This window comes from Neopsephotus bourkii, unplaced genomic scaffold (genome assembly GCF_033783945.1).
Source record: "Neopsephotus bourkii isolate Nb327-2 ecotype Australia unplaced genomic scaffold, CSIRO-AGI_Nbou_v1 NB_940, whole genome shotgun sequence".
NCBI lineage: Eukaryota > Metazoa > Chordata > Aves > Psittaciformes > Psittacidae > Neopsephotus > Neopsephotus bourkii.
In genome coordinates this window covers 1714813-1732971 of record NW_026901434.1, presented here as the reverse complement: position 1 = coordinate 1732971, position 18159 = coordinate 1714813, and the positions used below count along the sequence as shown (strand labels likewise).

General features: G+C 37.0%; 1 protein-coding gene across 31 annotated transcripts in view; it reads right to left on the bottom strand.

The window, feature by feature from the left end:
- Positions 1 to 18159, bottom strand: part of RBFOX1 (RNA binding fox-1 homolog 1) — a 1299775-nt gene that overhangs the window by 373644 nt on the left and 907972 nt on the right. For 22 of the 31 annotated variants that reach the window (XM_061358249.1, XM_061358247.1, XM_061358250.1 and 19 more), the window contains one exon: positions 15782 to 15823. The exons of 5 other annotated variants lie outside the window; for them this stretch is intronic. In XM_061358249.1, the coding sequence (XP_061214233.1) occupies positions 15782 to 15823 (42 nt within the window). Of the gene's footprint in view, positions 1 to 3154; positions 3311 to 15781; positions 15824 to 18159 lie in introns of those variants that run through there. 4 more of the 31 variants (XM_061358270.1, XM_061358282.1, XM_061358278.1 and 1 more) reach the window with 2 other exon arrangements.

Sequence of the window (18159 nt, the reverse complement as noted above, 5' to 3'; positions counted from 1 at the left end):
ATGCTCAGGTGTTTTTGCAGATCTTCATCTTTATTTCAGATATTATGCTTATGTAGATAAAAAGAAACAAATCTGCAGGTAATCATATACTCTTGAACAAAGCTATTTGAATATCAAATATTGAGTACTGGTAACAAGTGGCTCTCAAGTTCTCTATTTCTTGAGATTTTATTTTGGTTGAATAAAATAATTAACTAAATAATTCTGGCTCCTCTTGAGCAGAAAAACTAATGTCACCAGAAGAAATTATCTCCAGGCAAATGTTTGCTTAGCTCTAAGAAAACATCTCCCCTCAAACAGCTTCCCTCAATATCTCCCCTAAAATCTCTTATTCAAGAGAATGCAAAAAAGATTCACAATCTTTAAATTAGAATGCATTTTTTAAATATGGCACAGGTTATTTCCATTTTCAAAGTAGGACACAATTATATTCTCCTCAGGACAGGCTAATCTGCTTATTGCTAACTACTGCTGCTCACTGAAACACAGGAAGATTCGGTTTTCAATATTACACTCAAGTTTGCTTTGGATAAAGATCTTTTACCCAGTAGTAGAGCCAACTAACACCATTCCTCTGCCCACATAAGCCAACATGCTTCTGCTAGCAGAAGCATAAACCAGTTCACATCCGCTTATGCAGGGATGGGGCAGATAAATAAGAGTTGCCTCACACAATAAATTAATACAAAGTTACATCCATGACTTCTTTATTTTTAAGTAATCACAACTTTCCTAAGGAAAGATCCTGTTTTAAAAATAGGAGTAGGAGCTAACATTTGATAATCATCACTCATATGATAAAAGGTTGCTATTACCAATGACTTAAGGACTTCCCTGTAATTTTCAGTTTATGAGTTTATGAATTGCTTTGTTATTTAGTGCAGGCTCCTTAAATCCTGAAGTCTTTATGCACTGGATAATAACAAATGGATCAGTTTTATCACTTACAGTAGTTGAGTAAATCATGAAACAGCTTACCTTTCAGGAAAGCCATCATATAGAACTTAGCAAACCTATCAGTTGTTATCTCTGACTCTGTATCTGACAAAACAAATTAATGCTTCCTCACCTTGTCACATTTGTTTAACAAGGTGAGAATAGCCTTGTAAATGAGGGTTAGTTATTGTGCTGATTTGGGAAGGGGCATGCATATGTGCAGGGCTGCGTGCACTCCGAGGCTGCCAGCACTACCACTGCTGTCAGTGCCACGGTTACAACAGCCAGGAGACTGAGCTGAAAACCTGCTCCTCCGCCACCTGAAATCTTGTCTTCTTGGGAGCAGTGCCAGAATTACCTCTCTATTAGGCTGCCTATATCTCTGCTGTTTTCCTCACAATATCCAAAACACCTCTACAGCAAAATTCTGGTGAAGGCAGGCATTGCCCATTTCCAGCCATGTAAAGTGATAAGTAGAAAAGGGGACTAGGGGGACACACAATATTTTATAGAGGCATGGGGGAATGAAAAATACAAAACTAAAATACATGAACCCCCAGAACGCAAATGAGGAAAATTAATCATGTAACAGAATTCATTGATATACAGAAATAAGAAAAGAAGATAACACAGGTGCTACTCACTCCCAGTATATTACCAGTCTGCAAGAACAGCACTAAGTGTTCTCTCAGGTAATGAAACAAGCTTAATGTGTAATTTTTAACCATAACTCACAATTTCTAGATTACCTGTGTCATTAAAGCTAGTTTTTGTAAACCATGTCATGACTGAAGTGTACAAAATCCCGTGTGCACAATTGCTAGAGTACTTTTTACACAAGTAGGCACTGTGTTTGATAAACAGGGTACTGATATATGCAATCCCCAGCAGACATGTTACATATTGAATTCTCCAGTCAAGTACATAGCCAAAGTGATGGTCTGGCAGTGGCACAGATCTGGGAAATATCTGGCTTCAGCATCTTGGCATTTTGTTTGAAATTCCTATTCCTCATTCTCAAGGAAATCAGATATTGCTTGAGGAGCTCTAATGGCACCATCACATGGAGAAAAGGAAGCTGTGATGCTGCACTTTAATAAATCAATGCCTCTTTGGCTGCCTTCCAGAACACAAAAACACTTTAGGCATCTTTGCCTGCCTTTCATTTTGTGTCTTGCAGGAGACTCTCCATCATCTTTATGTTTGCAGACATATTCTCCACAGCCCTACGTTCTTTTTGGCCTCTACCTTGAGACTCACTGAGCATTTCCCTTAGTTCATGTTTTTCCAGAAACCCTTGATATTTACTGGAACTATTTATGTATTCATGTCAAATCAAAAGTGAGACAATAGTTAAGGCTGGAACAGTGTTTCCATAATATGTGCAGTGTGCTACTACATGTATATGTATACCCAGACAGTTCTGATTTTCACGAGTGATGTCAAATTATTTTCAGATTAGTTCAAATATATTGGAAAACCATCTGTCAGTCCAAACTATGTGAGGGAACCCAGGGAATATCAAGAGAAAAAAAGTACAAATACTTATCTCCAGATTTAGAATTTCTTTAAACAGGACACGGTTGTTTTTGAAGAACAGGTATTTGTAAAAGAAGGTTAAGTGCAAGGTGTAACTACCTCTAAAGAAGTACTTGTGTTTATAGTAGTACAACACAGATAAGTAGCTGTAAATCCATACTACAGGTAAAGGCACACAGCATTACTCCAAGGAACACAGTGAGACACATAATTCTGCACTGTGTCCTCCACAGTGCTAGCAGAAAACCAGGTCACTATACCCTGTGCAGCATCCCCACAGGAGGAATAATTTTTTTTCCTTCCGGTCTTAAAAATTTTGGGAGTATGTAGCTTATTGCAGAAGGACAGATTTGGAGTACTTTTGCCTGTGTATATTAAGTAAGCAGATCAGTGTTCCGATTCTGTACCCATGTGCACAGCCACTGAGAGACTAGTAAACTAGCCAATAAGCAAACAAACGTGTAGACTTCAGTCCACCCCAGTGCTGCCTTGTACTAGCAGAAATTCCTTCAGCAAAGTGAAGCTGGATTCCCTGACTACACATTCTCACAATTACAAAGTTTATTTATCACACATTTATTTAGTATGAAATCAAAATAATAACAGTATTGTCTCCTTACATTGCTTGCCCATTCTTTCAGTTATTAAATTGACCGTACATTAGAGATGCTATGCTTACCTCAGACACTCTCCATTAGGAGGGATCCAGCCTGTATGCTAAATATTTAATTTGTGTTCTGAGATGCTCTGAATCTATGTATTTTCTATTTTCCTAAGGGGTTCATGCTTCACATCAGTTGGATACTTCTTTCCCAGCAACAAAATGCAAATTTAACTATTTCCAACAGCAAATGCACGTGTACCGACACTGGAACAAAACAAAACAAAGTAAATTACACCCCATTCTGAAGACAGTGAAATTCTGGAAATACAATCTCACTCTCAAATCAAAACGTAGATTTTCCCAGTAGTACAGACTAGAAATACTCACTTTTGAGTACCTGTGAAAACTGAGAATACCTTTTCTCTTCAGGAGGGAAATAGCATCACAATAAGTAATTGTTCTTCAATTTACAGTTCCACCTTTCATCACAGACAAATCACTAACATGAAAGCAACATTTTGAGGCAGCTCCAGATTACTCCACAGTTCTGAAGCACTGCTCATGACAACAAAAGGTTGTTGATACTTTGAGCTGGGCTGAAAGAGAGCATCCGCAAACGGCAAAGCAAACATCAGCTGCTTTTGTCTTCAAAGAAAATTATGCACACAAGAAAGAACAGTGCCTCTGTGACCACAACCTTAGGTAACAGTATTACTATTGCTTTTTTTCTGGAACTATGCTAGTCTCGGGCTCCACACAGAGAGTGAATTGCAAAACGCTGATCAAAGGAGTCTTAACCACTCTCAACTACTTTTCACAGAGCAAGACCTTGCTAAACCACAGTATCTCTGCAAAGTGAACACTGCAAATAAACAGTATTAAAGCATTTAAAGATACTTGGATTTCTTTAGCATATGAAATTTATTGTGCCAATATGTAAAAATGGCAAAGAACATTCAGAAATGGGTACCTTGTGTCCATTAAGGTAGTGTGTCCAAAGCACGTGTTACATACAGAACAAAGTAGTAACTAGTGAGCCTTGTTTTCCATGATGGCCTGCACTTCAAACAGGAAAATTGTAATGAGTGGAGCTCATTACTGCAATACTTCAGAGGCAGAAGGACTCCCGGACTGCAGTATCAGATTACATAAAAGCCTATATGGCTGCTCAGTGGTGACACTTTGCATTGTTTCCCTCTGAGCATTGAACTGAGATGCTCTCTGCACTGTGAGGAGCCTCCACATTAGCTGATGTTCTGAATTAAGGTCTTCCATGATTACGCATATTTGAACATGAGAGTCAGAGAGCTGTAACACCTAATTAAGCATATTGTTTTATTATCTTAGACTAAGATATATCTTTTAAGACTATTTCTATGTTACAGATTCCAGCACTGTTTACATTCTTTGCACCACCTGGGAAAGGAATAGACATGCACTCCCTGTGCCTCCTGCACTTAGCTGGGTAGTTACAGTCATAACTGATAGAGTGTTATATATAATGCACTACAGGAAGCGCAGAGAGGTGCATCACTACTGTGCTTCAGTTTCAGCAAGGGAGCAAAAAAAAATGCAGGAACATGACAAGCATTTGGGTGGAGTTTAGTTTACAAAACCATGCAGGAACATAAATCTGGTTTTGCTATTTACTGTAATAATGTCAAAACGGTTTGTTGCTACTCAGTTTTCTTCACATTATATTCATACTAATTGTAGTGTGATTACAGTTGCATACTTAATAAACTTTTTTCTATTTTTAATAACTCCAGCATTTTCCAATGCTTTCGAAATAAAGCTTGGATGATTCTGAATCAAACGTGGAAATACTGTTTCAATTTGAAAAATGAGATTTTGTTTTCTTTCAACCTTTTCTAAAGGTTGGACCAGATTATATTTCAAGGTCCTGGGTTGTTCTACAATTCTGCAGATTAGGAATGACAACATCCTGAGAAATAACTGAATAGTGTACAGAATAGAAATTAAATTCTGTTTTCAGACCAGTTATATTTATAGTGATTTCAGCTGATGGCTCCTAGGCAGTCTTCTGGGAGAATGATTAACAGCAAAGAAACTTTCTGCTCAAAGTGGCAACAAAACTGTATCTAGGTGAGATCTGTAACACCCCTGACTGTATACACCATGTATCTCCACTGTCCCTAATACGAATACTCAGAAGAGTTGTGTGTAACCACTTAGCTATAATTTTTACAGCGCTTCTTTCTATGTGTACATTTATTAACAATTTTAAATTCTCCAACATTTTTTTATAACCACAGCACTCATTTCACTAACATGACTTTTGAAATAAGTAATTACAGAACTGTTAATAAGATTTCCAGAAATGCTTTTGCTTGTACAATTTTAACCATTAATTATATTTCAAATGCATCTCAGTCTACATCACTGTGTTATTAGGGTAGGTTACTAAGGTTTTGTTTGCAAGGGATTAAGAACTCTGTTGACTGATTTTATTAGGATTTTAAGATGCCTCTGTTATCACTGGCCTTTGGCTTAGGTAGAGGAGCTCCTTTTCATAGCAAGTTTCTCATTCCCCATAGTTACTCCTGATGGAGGCTGTGGAAACATACTCGTTTTCACTTCACCCTTCGCCCCAAAATACCCATAGTTCCATTTTTCTCACCTCAGTCTTTCAAGCGTGTAGCTGCTAAAGAATATTGTTCAGTGCCTTCAGAAGAACAAAGCCATAGTTGGGTGGCAGCAAAAATATAACTAATACAATGAAGAACTTTCCACAGAAGCATTTTAGTAGACCTTATTTATGATTTTTACCAGCCTTTTAAAACTGACTGCTGTTAACTGATTCATGAACACTGTGGCTCATTCATGTCACCTCTGTTTTCATCTACATAAATAATTTCTGATTGATTTAGTAATTTTCCATTATTCCTAGCTCCACTTCCTAGAGAGTAGAGTAGGAAATGGAAAAAAAACCCAAAACCCACAAACCCTAAACCAGCAACAACAGATAAGCTTAAAGTTTTAAGACTTCAAAAGAAATGTGGGGGTATGCATTTATTACATTGAGGTCATATGGAATATTTTTTGTGAGCTTTAACGTTTCTGCTTCTGAATCCTAGAAGGAGAACATATATACTAAAGAAAGTTAAAAAACATTGGAAAAACTCTGTGAATACAAATAAAAGCCAGTGTCTCTCATATAATTACAGAATTGGTATAAGCCAGAGATTCCTCTGGAAATGGAAAAACTAGTATCTTTTCAAAAGAAGAAGTGAGTGGGGAAAAAAAATATTGTTTTGGGTCAGAGGTGTCATAATTTTAATGTACTGAATAGAGTACGGAAACTTCTTTTGTAGCCATTAGACCTTAAGAGTATATAGCAAGCATGGCTCACTGCTGCCAAAACAGAAAGAACTGTATGGCTTTGTCAGCACATGATGACTGCTTGGTTCTGATGTTAGTATGTGAAGAAATTGTACAATTTGGAGACATACAAGTTTAGAAAAGTTTCTTCATATTTTAGTCATATTTTTCCAACTTTTAGATGCAAATGCTTATGCACATAAATGTGTGCCTAGAATTATTAGTAAGCATAAGTGTTTGCAATACCTTTATGCTAAGTAGCAAACAAATGATTAGTTATCTACATCAGAAGTTGAGGCATACAGTTGTGATCAACATAATTCGATAACGAAAAACTGTGAGAATAACACAGAAGATTAATGTAATCTACCTTAAAATTCAAGACAATCTGTTAAGTTAAGAAGGTCCACCAGAAATCAAGGGTGTATCTGAACCATAAACTATTTGGGGCAAAGGTGGTATCTTACACTGTGCTTGTACAGTGCCTGTAATTTATGATGCTATATAAATGATTTTTAGCAATGATGAAAACAGTTGTAGAAAGCTCAGCTCAGCAGAATAGGAAAATAGAAGAAATGAGCTGATAGAATATAAAGTAATCTATAGCACATACGGAAAACCAACCAAAGGAAATTACTAAATCAAGGTAATAAAATTATTAATTATGTGCTCTTTGGAGGGCAGCTGCTATCAAGTAGGAAAGTGACCTTGAGATGAAGGCCACATTTTACTTTCAATATTGTACTCAAAAGATCTTAAGAATTCAAAGGAAGAGACAACTAGTACAGGAAAGAGAAATGCTATAAAATACAATATATCTGGTTTTTTGCTCATTACCTATGGACTACCAATCTATATGGCATTTGAGTACATACTTTGTATATATCTATAGACACTGTGTTACATAAGGGCTTAAATTTCCAGTATTAGTGGAGCATGAAAAAAGCTGTGATATGATGTACTTGGTTCTTGTATCTCCCTCCCCTGTCTAAGCCATACTGTCTTTAAAGGTAACATAGATGGTCAAGCTTGGAAATACCTAACAGCCAGCAGATATGTGTGTGTGTGGGAGGAAACATTCCTGAGTCAAGGTAAATTTCTCCCAGGGGTGAGAAACAATAAAGATGTTACAAACCAGCAAAGCATTTTTAGCTTTCTGGTAAAAATCTTCCTGGTTTATAAAATGGATCCTCTAGACAACATGCTATGAACATAAAAACACCTACTTACTATTTCTTCCATCTCAACCAATTTGTCCCCAAGTCTGTACTGATGCTGGCAACTGCCCCAACTCCAGTGCAGGACCTAGCACTTGTCATCATTGAACTTCATGAGTTCACCTGGCCCCACTCCTTAACGGTGTCAAGGTCCCTCTGGATGCTATAGCTTCCCTCCAGCATGTCAAGTGTACCATGGAGCTTAGTGTCATCAGTAAACTGCTGAGGGTGCACTTAATCACACAACATCATTTATCAAGACGTTGAGTAACGTTGGTCCCAGTTCCCTTTTGTCATGTTCTCATCATGGTCTTTTAGGACCTGCCAACTGTTTTGGTTTTATTCTCTTCCCTCTTTGAAGATTGTAGCACAAGATGTCTCTCAAGCATATATACATGGAGCAAAGGAGTTGCCCCATTTCAGTGACAGGTATTGGGCATATTAGAATGGTGATGTGCAGAGTATTCATCATCAGTTCCTTATGGTTGTTATTTCTGCTCTTAATTTTTAGTTTGACTCAGAATACTTTTTTTCTCTGGGCAGGCCACACGTACTGACATAACTGTCATGTTGCTCCGCTGATGAAATGCCAATGTAAATGGACAAACAAACTTTCATACTTGGTATGGATTCAATATATTAAAAAAAGCACTTTCCAGCGTATATGTATACATGTACATATTAATATTGATGTATCTGCATTTTTGTTTGGGATTAACTTATTCTTCCTTGTAACTTTGCTGCTTTAAAAAAAATTGGCAGCTACTTAATTAAATGGTTTAGTACAGAATTAAACCTGACTGGTTTAAGCAAGTAAGATTTAGAAAGATTTTACACAACATAAAAAGACCATTACCATCAGTAGTAGAACCTGATCTCCACATTATAATTAATATTCCTTCATTCTTTCTGCTTTAAACAATACTAGTTCAAGTAGTCAGTGCCTCACTGAATATATGTCATTATAACACCACATAATTTAGATTGTTGAGGTAATTTTTTTTCAGTAATTATAATACTCTCAACGCCTGTCTCGTTCCCTTGAATAATCTAGTTTCTCACTCACTTGATATATGAGTAAATGAGAACAGAAATCCACCATGCAGAAGGATCAAACAGTATGTTAAAAATCCAGTCAATCTACCTGCAACTGAAAAGCTTTTTCAGGTTTTTCACTTGAGCCTAGTGAAAAAATAGTAATACAAAAGTAGCACAAGCAAACAGCTCTGCCCAGCCAGAACCACAAAACTCCTCACGCTCAAGCCAGAAAGGTCTTGTGGAAAGAAGCTAGGAAATAAACAAAACCAAACAAAACCCCAACCAACCAAAAAATCCCCCAAATTGCACTGTAAACTAGATAGTGTTTCCTGCTAGAATTAGGTGTGACATTAAAGATGACTATGATTTTTGCTAGTCAAACTGACTAAGCAACAGTAGCGCCTGAAATAATAAGGCAAGATAGTATAAACACCGTTAAAGCTTTCCACTTAAAGATCTGGTTTCAAGATGATGAAAGAGAAATAACAAAAGCTATGAGAAAAAAACTAAGACAAAATATACAAGAAAATCCTTCTTTCTGTCTAGGACAGCATCATTGATCACAGCAAGTGCTCTGCAAAAGCAGCTGCATGCATTCATTGCAGAAGGTCTGTGCAAAAGTTGCTGTTCTAAATGGAGAAGCTGTTCCCAAATACCGTGAGGATGCAGCACTGTGTACTGCTAACGTTTGTGTAGCAGGAGGAAGAGAGCACAGGATAGTGAATTCATGTTGAACGCTGGTTCACTAGCCTTTATACTATCTAGATCCACTTCCTTCAGAAGTTTGCCTCTTCCTGAACCTTGATTACATTTAGTGGACTGCCTCACAAACCAAATCCCTATCCTTGGCTGTCTGTATACAAACATGACTTAAATATACACCGAGTAGCTGCCAAATTCCAGAGAGTGCACTGCGGCTCTAGACAGAATCTGTCATGCTAAATGGACAGGTTGTTACTGAAAACACTGCTTCAGACGTACCAAATATTACTGTAACTCTTCAGTTTCAGCAATTTTGAAGCACCATACTGAGAAAATACTTGACTGTGCAAAAAATCAAAGTTGAATGCAAGAGAAAAAGCAGTGCTTGAGCAATAGAAAATCCTCTGGCTACTGTTCCCAAGGGAGAGATGCCAAAACAACATCAGGAAAGGAATGGAAGATTTTCTGAACAGTATTCCATCATCAGCAAAGACAAGGAAAATACCTAAAGGCTTCTTCACTCTTCCTGAAAGAATTTAAAAGAAACCTGAAGTGAGTGATACCATCACTATTCAGCAAAGGGAGGTGCCTGCAAGCATTCTTTGTTCTCTTGATCAAAGGACCACATTATTAACAGTTAGCATTTTAACAGAATAACAGCATCCTTGTGGTAAGCAGCTATGTCACTTCAGATGACCTTACCTAGCTGAAGATGTCCGTGCTCATTGCAGGATGGCTGGACTAGATAACCTTTGAAGGTCCCTTCCAACCCAAACTATTCTGCAATTCTATGAAACATGACCCATCACAATTTTCGTTACCTAGACATTGTCATATTTTTTTAATAATCACCATGGTTATTAAACAACAAATTGGAGGCCAGTGTTATCTTAAGAAGCTATGCTTAGGAAGGCTCCTAAAATACATCAGAACTGCCAGGAGGACCGGAATTCAGTTTTACAACATCCATTTAGTTGCTTTTTTTTTTTTTTCTTTTTGCACACATTAATTTCAAGCTAGATGAAGATTTACATGAAATCAGAACCCTGCAGTTAGCTCCCTTCCCCAAGTTCATTGGACTATTTATAATCCTTTTATTCTTCTTTAGATCTCAGTTCAGGAATTATTTTTTTTTTTTTCTCCCCTGAAAACTGTGCTGTGAATTATTCTTTATGGAACCCCTGGGAATGTTGTTTGTAACACGGTGACCATGATTACTCTGATTTCATTTCATGTCAAGTGTGTAATACAGAGAAGCCAAAAATACAATGCTTTCTTATTGATTTCACCTACCTGTATGTTCACCACACCCTATGTAGATGACGACACCTAACTTACTGCAAGAATATAGAACTGAAGAAGTGCCATTTTATGCCACTTGTCTAGCTTGTCAAATGCAGCATAACCTACATGGATTCCTAAGAAAAGGATGAGTAGTAAACACACATTGGATTGATCCAACTCTACTAGTATATCTTAGCTTTTCCCTTTTTAAACCTTTTCCTTTAGGAGATGGATGTATAATCCTATGTGGCTTCTGATTAATTTCCAAGCAAGATGTACACACAGTGTTCATAAATGTGTACCAAGAGATTTCCAGAAGGAAAAGAAAAACAATAAACTTTTCTTAATTGTCAGAACTAGCTGCTAACTTCTGCAGAAGCACTATGAATTAGTGCCTTGCTTTCTTCTGACTGACTCATGAAACAAAGTTACATACCTTTCCTTTACTCTAGTCCAGTGAGGGAAGAGATTTGAGATCAAAAGCACATTTTTTTTTGGCCAGCCACCACCTATGTTCTGCTATGCTATCAAAATCAAAAATTATTTCAGAAAATGCTCAAAAATAGCACCTACTTCAGAAGTCGCTTCCACTTCGATTCTCTTCCTCTCTCCAGTTGGTTTTGGGTCGTCCACCCCCCCCCCCCCCCTTGGCTTAAACTGCTTAAAAAAATTTGCATCTGCCACTGAATCCCAATTTACCTCCTTAGTGCATCAGAGGAATACTGTACACAAAAACTATCAATGGATTATTCTTAGATAACTGGAGAAAGCTAATACCACAATGATGAGCTTCACAAGTTTTCTTTAAAAAATTCCCAAAAACTCCATCTACACAGCTAAGCACTGTGCAACCTGATGAATTAATGCACTGAACAAAGACACAAAGCTGAACACTGCAGGATTATGGTTGCTTAATGCATTTGCTTTTGCTCCTTCTACCTAGCATAACTTTCATACATTTCTGGCTACATGTTGCAGCTTATTTAATTGACCATATAAAAGACAAACTGAATGATACTGTATGCAAACCTTCTTTTTGTCTACTTAAAGATTAGGATACTATAAAAAAAAAAGTTTATATTAAATGCGAGATGATAGTAAGGCTCTGCCCTTCCCATAATTCAGAGCAGAGAAGGAACTCTGGCTGCATTTAATGCACCTTGAGAAGTGCATGTGAAAGAAGCTGTTAATTAGAGCAACAACTAGGTCACTTAAAATTTCAGATCAAGGAAGTTAATCACAACATTTACCATTAGATTTTATTGGTATTCACAGGAACATTTATAAACCCTCCCAACATTAAAATTTAAAGCTGCTCTATGCCCACCTTAGAGAGCTCATCAAATATTGCTGCAGAAGGACCAAAGTATCAGCTTATATAGCAAAACTCACAGATGTAAATACAGATACTGAAGTTCACTTTAAACTATTACATTGAGGTGACAATGCAAAACCATAATTTCTTAGTTGAAAGGAAGGTTGGGCAAGGCTCCATAAGGTTTAAGTTAGCCTATAAGTTTATATAATGTCCTTAAGCTACGATAAAAAAATATGAAATCCCAGGTTAAGGTCAAAGGAAGTAAGGAAGGTTCAATGGAAGCAGTAGGCAGACTTCTGAGGCTGTCACTACATTTTTGTTTACAGCTTCACATACTACAGCTTATTTCTACCTATGGCTGGTATCTTGATATTCTTCACAGCCTTAAATAACCTGGATCATTCATGTTTCAAAGCCTGTTTTCAGACCTAAATATGAGAAAAGTGTTTTTAAGTGATTTTGAGCAAGCTGTGAGTTCTGTGTCTTTGCAGGTCATTTATAATGAATCAGAATGACAATTCTGTTAAGCTCTAGACAGCAACTCATACCAGCAAGTGGCACTAAGAAAGAATCAGAGAAGAGGATAGGGTGTATCTGTCCAAGAGGAGATACATAAATTGGGATTTAATACAAAACAGACTGAGGAGGACTAAACAGTACTATTATTTTCTGGAAAGGAAATACAGACAAAGAGCAATGGGTGTATGGACCTGGAGAGAGTGATGATGAGTCAACTCCCCTTTAAGAACACACTAGTTTTTTTTAGTACAACTTGATTTAAATGAAGGCAGACTAGAAAGCGTAAAGAAAGTACAAAAATATAGATGGGAAAAAAAAGAAAAAGGTGCAAGGCAGCACATGGCAATGAAAATCATTTCCAAGAAAAAGGAAAACTTAAAAAAAATGTCTTTAATGCTTTCAAATTTTTGGTGTTTTTTTTTTTTTTTTTGCATTGGATGGAAATATACCAAAGTCAGCTTATGTTATATATCCAGATGGAGGAAAACAAAAAAACCCAACTGCTCTGCTGGAGATGAAATTCCCATAGCTTTCTGTATGAATTCTCATTAGTCTCATTTAAGTAATTCAGGTAGAAATACTAATGTTTAGCTGGAAGTTTTATCATGTTAGCAAGCCAAGTTCCTAATTTGCAGTAACTGTCATTTTTTATGTTTGAGAAGAAAACGGTTAAAATATACAGACTTCCTTAATTGTTAGAATTATCATCCATTGTAATATAATGTATTACAATATACATTATATTACAATTGTATATCCAGTATGGATAAGAGTTTCATTACTCTACACGCTTTATTTCAGAATGGTGAGTCTTTGCTTTGCATTTAGAATTTAAAGGGCAGTGAAGAGGTGAGGAATAGATACAGTAAGATTTAGCCTGAATAGATACAGTAAGATTTAGTTACTTCTTTCTATAGCCACACAACATTTAATTATGTGAACTGTTATGCTTTAAGCAAACCTTTCTTAAACCACATTTCTTTTGGAACTTCTTCAGAACTTGTAGATTAAGGAATGACTGGAGAATGAAAAAAGGAGAGTGGCAGACAGACTGTCATCTTACACTGAGCAAGGACAGTGGGAGATAATCATTCTAGGATTCTATAACATATCATTTCTGTTATACTATTAGATGTTCTACAGGTAATCTAGTTTTAACTCAGCTCAGAAACACAAGTGGATGTTGGCATTTTGTTGTTCCAATCCTGTTCTCTTGTTACATTTCAATTCTTTCAGTTGGGATGAGACAGTATTTTGCTCTGAACAGGCTTCCTCATATCCAAGCACTCATGGTAGGTCACAAACCCCAAAAAGAAATTCTTGCAGGCCTGAAAAATGTAATTCAGCCAATTAAACATTTTTTAATAGCACTGCTCAGTTAGGGAGCCAACCTAAAAGTGACAGAATGGTCAAGTTCCACTCTGAGAGTGCTGAAGGTGCAGAACATAGCAGCAGGGAGCTGTTCATAGCAGGAGTAAGAAGAGTCAAAGGTGGCAGCACTGAACTGTGACCAAAACATCTCCAATTGTATATTACAATTTCAGTGTGACCTTTTGTCACAGCAGATGGGCTGCTGTAAACCAGAATACATTCTGGTCACTGGTAAAGGTCTCGGTGTTTGAAGACCAGGCAGGTCTTCAGCTATCCCATGCCTGGCAGCGTGATTGGTGCTTTCACTGTACCTGTCTGTGTGAGACTTTTTGGTGGCTGTAGTTTTTGTAACTCAGCCAAGCTCTGACTCTGGGGTGGTGACTGCTTTCATTGTGTCCCAGCCTCAGAATGGAGTTTACACTGGTAATTATATTTCATGTAACAGGAACACACAGCAGCAGTGGAAAGAGATGCACCTAATCTTGGTAGCTTAGAGATGTGTTTTTTCCCAAAGTTGCCATGAAAAGTCCCATTTTGATGTGACACAAAGGCATCATAACCCCTGAGCTCATGTTTATATCTGAATATGTAATATAGGAATAGAAAGACACATGGAAGTTTTACTGTATCACGTTACCCGCTACTTAATCACTTTGAAAAATTAAATATTTACTTGAAGAAAGAGCTGGGGGTCTCCTTCCATTATATTTCAAAACAATGTTTTCATTCATTCAAAGGAGAAAACTTAATAAAACCAATAAAACCAAATGAAAACTTTCTTTGTTGTCATGCTGCCTCTTGAAAAGATTGTCCTTTGGGTACTATTGCAATATTTTAACTTTGACAGCTGCTCTGTTGAGACATTACTACTGATAGAACAAAGCTTCAGTACAATAGCAATGCAGTCACACATCAGCAAGAATCAAGGACAATATGTGATGCATCATTCTTGCATAACTTGTTTACCAAAAATCCCACTGCAAATATGGTGAAGACCAGCTGAAGTATCTAGATATGTTGATGAAGTTAATATAATGAACTGCTGAATTTTCAGTAACACTGTGCAACTTAAAAACTAGAGTATATTTTTTATACTTGCAAGTCATGCAGGCATTACTGATGGTTAGTAAACTGCAATAACACTTTTGTTTGCATAAAACCTTACACTTCCTTGAGGCCTGCCTCTCCCTCTCTACTTGCATATGGGATTTCAAAGAAGTACCCATTATGTGGTATGAGTAACACTTAGCTTCTCTTCATTTTTTAATTAATAAAAACTCTTTTGCCCTTCCAAAACAAATACTAGAATCAATCAGTTAAACAAGGAAATACCTGTGGTGAAAAAGCATCTGCAGATATGTAGCATATGTAGAATTTAAAGGGAGAAAGAACTAAAACCTGTCGAAAACACTGTCACTTGAACATAGGAAAAGGGGAAAACAAAGGTCAGCAACCTGGTCCGGGAGCTCCACCCTGTTTACAGATTGTACACAACATACACCCTAAATACTTGGACCTTTTCTGCCAGTTCCATTACATTCCTCCTTTCGGACAGCACTCATGCTACAAAGAATTCCAAAGGATAGCACCTTCCTATCTGAAGCAATCTGGTAGTGGAGAAAGTCTGAGAAACATAGTGACATTTACCACTACTAAATCTTCATGTTGTGCCTAAGAAGAGCATGCTGAGTGCTCCTGAAAAGAAGTATTTAATGCCAAATCTCACTAAATTATGGAAGAAAAAGCTGTATCTACTGTAACTCTTCTATATTGAGATAGGTACAGTATTTACCAACAAGCAACAAATGAGCTAAATATGTTCCTCTTAAATAAAATAATCCGTCAACAGCACAAACTAGATCCTGCTTATGTTTTAAAGAAACAGAACATTTTGCATATCATTGCACTTACCCTTAGTTGTTCTCTTTCACAACTCATCTGTTGTTTTGAACTCTACAGGAGACAAAAGAAAAAACAAAGTAACTCTGAAAGCATAGCCTTCTTACCACCACAAAGCTGCCAGGGCTACATAGCTTACACAAATAAATAGCAGAAACACAGCCATAAGTTTAAAAACAATGCTGAGTTGTGGATCTAAACAGAATAATTACTGCAAAAAATATATTGCTTATTATTTTAAATTTACATAGGTTGAAAGGAAATAAACACCAGAACCCACCACAAGTCTGAAGTACAAAAGCTTTTTTGACATTTTAAACATCTCACTGGCAGTTCAGGAAGCAGCTTTCTACTTTTTCTATCACAAGTCTGTGTTACATTTCTGAACATCCCACTACTAAGATGCCACAATATATTCACAGTACACCTTAGAAATAAAGATTCAGAAACTTCAAGAAGTTATAAAATACATTTTTCTGACAACTTCCAGTTCTGATCTGGTATAAACACTGAAGATGACTTGATTCCAATGGGTATGTTTTCCATATGGCTGTCTATGTTCTGCCAGGTTTATGAGAAACTCTTGGATTGTGGGAGCATATTGCTGAGCAAGAGCTCACTACCAAGTGACAGCAGAAATGAGCTACTGGTCAATGGCAACACAATTTGTGCAGTCACCACTCCACCAAACAGAATGGGGCTCCTCCAGGAAGGGCTCAAGTAAGCCAGCAGCAGCACAGACACCTAGCTCCCAGATTGCTTTCTAGCTAGACCCTGCCACCAGAACCACCTGAGCAAAAAAAAAGCTTTGCTAGGTGCTCAACAAGAAGGCACTGATGTTGATGCATCCAGCCTGTGGTAAGAAGATTTCTTGGCTGATTTTTGTTTTGTTTCAAAAGTTAAATTCTTTGAGAGGACTTTTAGAATCATTTTAGTGAGTGTCATTAGTGTTGAAAATGTAATCACTCCCATTTCTGTAATTAACGTGCATGGCAAACTGTTCATAAAACATGAGAAAAAAATCTGATGCAATGTTTTCTAGGGATATTTTCAGAGACTCAGAGTACATTTTTCATTACTTTGCACTTACAAAAAAGTTAAAACATAAACCATGACCCACTTGTATGAGATGCTTTTACTGTTAGGATGATGACAATGGCGGGGGTTACTTAAAATAAAACTGCCAGCCTGTTTTTCCACAATTCTAATAAATAAGTTACAAGCTAAACCTTCTATCTATATATAGCAGAAGTATTACAACAAAGTCCCCATATGCAAATACCAATCTAACAGAAACAGATGCTCTTCTGGTATATCACTTGAAGTTCTCTGGAATGGAACAAGAGTTGTAGGAGTTCAGCACAGGTCTATTTACAATCTGCCCTTAAAGAGTAACAGCTAAAGTGACTATCACTTGCACACTATGTTTAAAAAATGGGATGTGGTGATGGGGCATATCAGAATGGAAGAAAGGCAGAATTTAGAAAAACTAACCAAAAAAAGGACATCACATTTGTAGAGTGGAGCAAGTTACTGTCTATTTAAGGAGACAATTCTGTGTTTTAATTAGTCATCTATTAGGCTACCTTCTACTGTCATTTTAAACATAAAATTTACAAATACCAGACAGACCAGAACAGGAAATGTTAAATTTAAAAATAACTATTTATGAACAGAGGGAAAATACAACAGAGAGGCAATGAGTGAGTAAGAACCAAGTTGCACAAGTTAGCAGAGGGTGACTGTGTCCTAACATCAAACTGCTATACCACACCTGGCCACAAAACAAATAGAATAAAACCTTGAATTTATTTTAAAACAAACAACTTTCATATGAATGGCAGAGTTGTACTTTGAAATATATTTTTTACTCTAACACCACATCTCTGGTGTTCAGTTTGCTAAAAGGAATGTCGGGAGACAGCAGGGCCGATATGCAGGACCAGTATACCACCAATGGTGGCAATCTCCTTTGTGCAAAGTTCAGCAAATGGCTGATTGCAAACCTTCTGTTTAAGCTATAATAACCAAACCCATTTGAGCGATGTCTTCCGTCACAGACAGAACTTCCATGTAGACACCTCCCCATCACCCTGCATACTAAAAGCTTTCCAGAGCAAAAGCAGCAAGGTGTAGTGCTAACACGTTACTAGGATGAGAATAAAAAGAAAAAAAACTGAAACAAACAAAACCCACCTTAATGGAAAACTATTTTTCATAGTTCAAACCATGATGCCATCTGCCTGTCCCTCTATCTATTTATCAGCTCAAGTTTATTGAAGTACATCTTAAAGGCTCATTAGGGCACAAGTGGCTTTCTGTGCAGCTAACCAGTGCCAAATGTGCTTTCCTCTTTTGTCTTTTTCACTATCTGTGCCAGTCTAAAGAGA